The following is a 7,039-nucleotide window of genomic DNA, read 5'->3' as shown; positions in this document are numbered from 1 at the left end:
CCAGCTATTGGATAATTTTTTTAGTGACGCTACTTTGGAATTGATCGGTCTTATCCATAATTTTGCAAATACCACAACGTGGTTTATTACATAGTTCACAGCCAAAAGATAAATTTTCATAATATTTTCCAACATGAATTTTTGGCCTTACAAGCATATTCTTCAAATTATTAGGTCTCTTAAATACTATTCTAGGTGGTCTGGACAATAATTTCTCAGTTAAGGGCGGGTTATTTAATATTTCATAGCCAATTTTCATAACTGTATTGAATTTGTGCAAACCAGGATATAATTTTGTTGTAAATTTAGGATCATTTTGGAAGTAATTTTGAATATTTGTAAACTGTTTTGGTTGTCTGAGCTGCCGGTTCAAATTTTTTCCCCTGTTAGAAAGAGCTTTAAGTAAGTTTGCTTTTGTAAATTTTGAAATCTGTAGCGTTTGTACATAAGGATTTGGCTCTAATGGAAAGACGTTTTGGAATGGACTTTTTTTACATGATTTGCATGGCTGCTACTGTAATATAAGTAATTCATTTTATTAGTACCCTTAAAATGTATTTTGGGTTTTAAAATTCGATTTTCTAGAAAAAACTTCAACATCAAAAAAGTTACGATTTTGTGATTAATATTCCAATTAAAGTTAAGACATGAAAACGTATTTAAACTATCAAGGAAATGATTAGTTTCTCTAACCCATGATTCCAGTCTACAAAAATTTCATCTTTAAATCTTAGCTACAATAAAGGAAGGAAATTTTGAGTTTTAAGAAAATTTTGTTCTACAAATCTCATGAAAATGTTGGCGTATGATGGGGCCATTCGAGTACCAATTGCCGTGCCTTTAAATTAGAGATAGTTCTGATCCGTGAATTTGAAATTATTCATTGTTAAAATTAAATGAATGAGTAATCATTTTTTATATCACTTCATGTTTTAGTGTTAAATTTTGGAAAGACAATATATATTTATAATAGAAATTTAAGTCGTCTTCAAGTTTTATTGAAAAGATGATTGCAAAAAAGATATTCAAAATGATTGTTAGAGAAAATTATGTATTTATAAATCAACATATAGCGTGTACACTTTTACAACATTCACTATTAAAAACATTAGCATGAAAATGTGTTACGCCATTCGTATTTATGGAGAGTTAAAAACACCAGAAAATAAGAACGTTCTTGTAACAATATTATAAATAAAATAAAAAAAAGGCCTATTGGCTCGAAATACTGGATAGTCTTCCAACCTCAACGAACGCGCCAGGTCTGCGATGAGTTTTGTAACGGCCACCGCCTTCGTGCCTTGCTCATCTACAACAATTTTAGTGGAGTGGATGGCCTTATCCAATTTAAACTCTTTAAACGTTTCAACAAAGTCACTGAGGTCGACAAACTCAAGTAACTCATCTGCTCCGAAATCCTTTAATATCTGAAAAAAGAAATTGTTATTATCATTACATTAAAACATATGTATTAAAATCATAAAATACAAGAGGATTGATGTCTATAATGCTCCTAATAACTAATAATCTGTGAACAATAGCTTTATTTGTAACTTATGCTACTGGTATTTTTTTAATGACTTAAAATTTCTTATGCACATTTTGGAAGACAGACAGCTTCCTGTTGATTTTAATGGTATTTAGTTAGTATTTGCTAAAGATCTTTAAAATTATAAAATAACCTTAATAATTCATACTGTAGAAAGTCTTCGTAAACTATATTCGTTTTGTAATAACCTTCAGATAGTCTTTCCATAGGTCTCTTACAGAACTGCTTGATTATGTATTGCAGAGTTACATACAGCTAGGTGCTATTTAAAGTAGACAATGAATACAAATGCATGTGAAATGTCCACAATTTATAGAATGTTTATCATCGGCCACGAGTATTATGGTAGCAAACGCTGTCTTTATCGTTATTAATAAACTTACCGGTACAAGATCATATTTATTCTCAGTTTGAAACTTAGGAATAATAACATCCATTTCTTTCAGAGGACTGTGTAAAATCTGATTTAGAATCATCTCTAGTCGTTCAAAAGTTAATGATCTCAGTAAATCTTGTACCGCTGTTGCATGAGATTGTTCAGGCAAAATTATGAACATGCTGATATCATTCCCCTTATACGGAAGCTCCAGACCATGTATTCCATAACTGCTAGAAAATACTAAAACAAAAAACAATCAGATATTATGTGTTGTGTATATTTACTGAAGTTTATTTACTTCGGTAAATTACTAGGGACGGTTTATATCACAATATATAAAAACTACTACATAATATATTTACAGTGTTTATAAGCAATATGCTCATATAGTACTATTTGTGATCCAAAAATGCATTTATTATAAATTTTCTTAATATTTTAGATTTTCTTAGAAGTTAAGTATTTGAATTTTACCTACATAATTAATATACATTTGAGTTTATTGCTGCTTTCTTAGGTACCAGCTATTACGCTCTGCTTAAAACTCAATTTTCTACAATAAATCCTTTAAAACATTTGGTAAAAGTACTTAGTAACATGATCGCATACCATTTTTCAAACATATACAGGCTTATATCAGGTACGTATTGTTGCAGCGTCATTGTTCAGGAGATCAATCTTTATTATGACTATTATATCATGGTTTGCTCGTGTAGGAGCAATCTTGGTTCAAATTAATTATATTTATGACGCAATAGCGTAGTTTGCCTTATTTTTTAGATCAAGAAAATACAAATACATAGATCTCGGATAACTGTTACGGTCACAAATCCCTGAACTTTAACTTTGTAATATAAGCAGTTAGGAGCTATTACTGTAATATTTGATTTTTTATGATAGACTCGGTGAAAAAACATGTCCAAAGGTGTTTATTTACAGTCGTTTAATTCACTCACAGTGTCCCAGTAAAGTTGACGATTCGTTATACCCCCGGTCAAACAATAATACACGTATGTAGATTCTTTGATCTACTTCAGTAAAAGAGTGTTTTCCAGATTCATTCATATTGCATTGACTAATGATGATGCAAAGGAATATCTTTGTTATGAGTTTATCATAACTGGGGAATATAATTATGGTCTACATTAGGGACAAGAATTGAGTGCTGAAATGTTTAAGATGGAACCAATACAGGTGGGATAAATGTAGAAAACAAATATCTCTTAGAATTACATCCGGGTATTACACACACGTCTCAGATTAGAAACAAATATATATCTGCGTAATTAGAATTCACACAACTCACCGGCTCTGAAACTACTCCTTTTCTTCATCATTTGAGCTTGTCTTATAGATCCATCAGCCATGTGAAAATTGTCACGGTAAGTATTATCTTTATAGAATGTTGACTTCCATAATCCTTTGAAGTAAACGGCGTTCACCTTGTAACAATTCACAATAATCATTACTTCTGTCTCATATCTTTAAATATGAAATGGATACGGCTATAAATTCACCGTCAACGACGGAAGTAACTCTGAAAGTAAATTGGGAATGTTGAGTTTGATTCGTCCTATCACAGCCTTGATCCCTCTGGAGTCATGATTGTGTGAAAATTTCGAACACATTATCTGACGAAGAAGCACAAAAGGAACCTTGTTCTTTGTTTGTTAATCAGAGCCACCTGAACTCAAAAACGTCGGAGAGCATAAACTATACGAACAGTTATTTTTATCGTGTCAATCTTTTACTCCTAATATAGCTACGTTAACAGTAGTGTACTATGTCAGTATGTGTATTTTCATGCCACCACTCTTTTTTTGGGTATATTTTGTCGTGGAGTTATACGCGTATATTAATGGTACCATGATATTTCGAATCTCCTCAATAAATATTTAGTTAATTTATTAGTAAAAGTTAAAATTGTTGTCAATAATCCAATTCAAGACCATACTTTTTAATGTTTCATGACAGAGTTGCCGTCTGCAAAGCGATAATGTTCTGCTGGTTATAAATGTGGCTAAACTTTATAGTGATTTCGTTATATACCAGGTATTACTTTTTAGAAAATATCATTGATAACAAGCATGTTGCACGATTTTGTAAAAAAATAATTAAATTTAATTTTATATATTTACAACAAAATAGATTTTTTTGCAATGAATATTTCTACAACCTATAATTTAACCGTTTACTCAAGGAAATGGTTAAGGAACTTGTTTTAAATTGTTAATTGAACCCTAGTAAAAAATACTTAATAAATTATAATATTAATAAGTTAATAATAAGTTTATTGGTAAAAGTTAAGACTTTTTGTAAATAATCCGATTCAAGACTATGCTTTTTTCATGTTATATGACAGAGTTTTCCGCCTTCAAAGCGATAATGACCTGCTTGGTATAAGTGGCAAAACTTAATTCAGTTATATACCACGTATTACTTTTTAGGAAAGATTATTGATAACAAGTAAATTGAAAGATATAGTAAAAGTTAATTAAACATTTAATATTTATATATTTAGAATAAAATCGATTGTTTTGCAATGAAAATTCTTTAAACCTATCATTTAACCGTTTACTTAAGGAAATGGTTTATGAAATGTTTGTAAAATGTTAATCGAACCCTAATAATAAAATACTTAATAAATTATAAAATATATTAGTTATTATACAAATAAACAATATTTGAAAAGTCCAACACCAGTTAAATGTGAAATTAAGTTAGAAAGGCACATATTTGATCTCAAAATAGTACATGATATTTATAACTTTAGCTCTACAACTTACCAAAAGTAGTGATGTGGACTTATCTAGAAATCCCTCTGGTATACAATCCACAATCATGTTTCTTGTTTGCATTTCTACCCATTTATTTATATTTTTTACGCGTATACTCCAACTCATTTTTAAAGTCTGCCGCAGAGTATTCAGTTGAAAAGATATGTTTTACGCAATCTCTTATGACAAGGTCCTGTTGTATGTACATTTTATTGGCACTGTCGAGTTCGTAGTCATTTGTGGTATTACTGTTCCGCTCATTCTGTTCTCTTTCTAAAGCGTAGATTCCAACAACATCATTTTTAGTCTGAAAGTTATGTAGGTGTTTAAAATTATGCATAATACAGTTTAATAGCTTTAACATCTGAATAGTTTAAACCTTAATCTAGAGAAAAATTTATTTATTTGATACTTTTAAAAATTTTTCTATTATAATTACATTTAGTTGTACATGGAGATTAATTGTACTAAATTTATATAGTCGTAAACTCTTAAAATAGTCACTCATAGTATTGTCTAGAGACATAAATGTTAAACATTTTTAAGGTAACAAATAACAAATGGAAATGTAAAACATAAACATAACAATGTTTTCTAGATTTAGAATATTTTTTTTATTGTCAAAATACCTGGGTATAATGCTGAGCAATGGAAAATTAATAATTTTATATTTACAAATAAAACCTTGGTATTCATTTTTAAATATTTATTGTCCCTTCTTATAACTGAGTCTTATATTTTTCTACCTGAAAAAAGGGACAGATTCCAATTCTCGAAACTTTGAATTTGGTTTTGTTGAATAGAAATGCAAATGCTAATAATCCAGCTATTTTTATAAAAATTATCGTCAGTAATAAATTCTAAATTTTATCTCGTAAAATTTTTAACAAATAAAATAAGCCTTATATTTTAACAGAAAACACAGTAATATCTCTTGTTAATATTAATGGAAGTATGAAATTAAAAACCTTAATTTATTAAATGATTCTGTTTATAGGATCACTGTTTTTGTGTAAACAATGGCCAAATGTAATAATTATTTACCAGGTTATGAGGTATATGAAGAAATTTTCTTAAGATCTCTTCAGAAGAGCCAGAGGTTGCAAAAAATAATAGCTGGAAGGCCGAGAATATGCTGTGCGGTGAGAGGAATACGTTCTGGGTCGGGTCCTTAGAGGCTACAGAACGTAGTAGGTCTACTGCCAACTCCATGCGACTGTTCCTCAGCGTCTCTACTTGGGCGTCACCGACAGACACTACAGAGAGCGGACACTGCTGTGCCACCACAGACCAAAGGCGCAGCCAAGCTAGCGATGACCAAGGAGATGTATCTAGACACCGTTAACGATCTTTACACAAGTAATTACAAGATTTTATCTCAATAATTTTCCCCAATTAGTATCTTTTTATTGAAATCTTTAAATTAATTAAAAATTAAAATTATCTTAAACCATTGCGCAATAATTTTATTATGGAAGGCTTTATCGAAAGAACTTCTGAAAGTTTATTTTTATTGGCTGATTTTTATTCATTTAATTCATTTAGTTCAAAGTAAAAGTAAAAATTGAGAAGTTTTATTTATTTAATTTTTTTATGTATAAACTCCTGTATTTTCAACAAGTGTATCCATATTTTTCTTTAATTACCGAGTTATATGATCCGCTATCCCTTAAATATTATAATGTATCTGACCTTTAGATATAGGACAATTTAAAATACCAAAACGGTGGGTAGCCCACTTATTCACTATCTCTAATTTTATAATTTCCATAACACTTAAGTAGGTAGCAATACATGTCTCATTGTGAAACGAAATAGTCTTTATCTAGTTAAGTACTTTATATTTTATTGTGTTTAGTTTAAAATAGCATTTAAATTGCTCAAACTTACTTAAAAGGAATACGCCACCCTACGTCTCATGTAACAGTCTTTGACGATGTTGTAATTAAAATTTCAAATTTATGGCTCATACAATTCTAGAGATATCCAGTATATATACATTCGTGCAATGATACAGAAAACGAACTTCTACATCCTTGGTAGACAAAGGTAAATTGTGCCAGCCCACAATAATAGGACTCAATGGTGAGGAACCAAATCTGATGGATGGATATACACTATCCTTGTTCTCAACAGAACTTAATTTTTTCAGATATAAAATTTTAGATTCCAAAATGTTAGTGTTCGTTAACTTTCAGCAAGTAAATCCTATTTTCAAACACGACATCTCTAACAGAAATTAATTTATTTGATGGTTTTAGTTTTAGGATGGGTAGGCCAGTTACCTTAAGTTAATATAGTACAGAGAGTCCGAGAACACCGTTCCAATCTTTT

General features: G+C 30.0%; 1 protein-coding gene across 1 annotated transcript; it reads right to left on the bottom strand.

The window, feature by feature from the left end:
- Nucleotides 1–1,031: 1,031 nt before the first annotated feature.
- On the bottom strand, nucleotides 1,032–6,135 carry LOC124367726 (serpin B6-like). Its single transcript, XM_046824804.1, has 5 exons — nucleotides 5,750–6,135; nucleotides 4,715–5,012; nucleotides 3,235–3,370; nucleotides 1,933–2,168; nucleotides 1,032–1,427 (listed from the first exon to the last, which is right to left on the bottom strand). Exons 2-5 carry the CDS (start codon nucleotides 4,829–4,831, stop codon nucleotides 1,140–1,142), a joined length of 777 nt encoding a protein of 258 aa, XP_046680760.1. The 5' UTR covers nucleotides 4,832–5,012; nucleotides 5,750–6,135; the 3' UTR covers nucleotides 1,032–1,139.
- Between the last annotated feature and the right edge of the window lie 904 nt (nucleotides 6,136–7,039).

This window comes from Homalodisca vitripennis, chromosome 8 (genome assembly GCF_021130785.1).
Source record: "Homalodisca vitripennis isolate AUS2020 chromosome 8, UT_GWSS_2.1, whole genome shotgun sequence".
Lineage (NCBI taxonomy): Eukaryota > Metazoa > Arthropoda > Insecta > Hemiptera > Cicadellidae > Homalodisca > Homalodisca vitripennis.
The sequence above is the reverse complement of the archived record's forward strand: the minus strand, read 5'-3'. Positions and strand labels throughout refer to the sequence as shown.

Coding starts and splice junctions, on each gene's coding strand:
- LOC124367726 (XM_046824804.1), bottom strand. CDS start 4,831: ATGAGTTGGAGTATACGCGTAAAAAATATAAATAAATGGGTAGAAATG. Junction 3,371..4,714: donor AGTCCACATCACTACTTTTG/GTAAGTTGTAGA, acceptor AATTGTTACAAG/GTGAACGCCGTTTACTTCAA. Junction 2,169..3,234: donor AAGGAGTAGTTTCAGAGCCG/GTGAGTTGTGTG, acceptor TTTTTGTTTTAG/TATTTTCTAGCAGTTATGGA.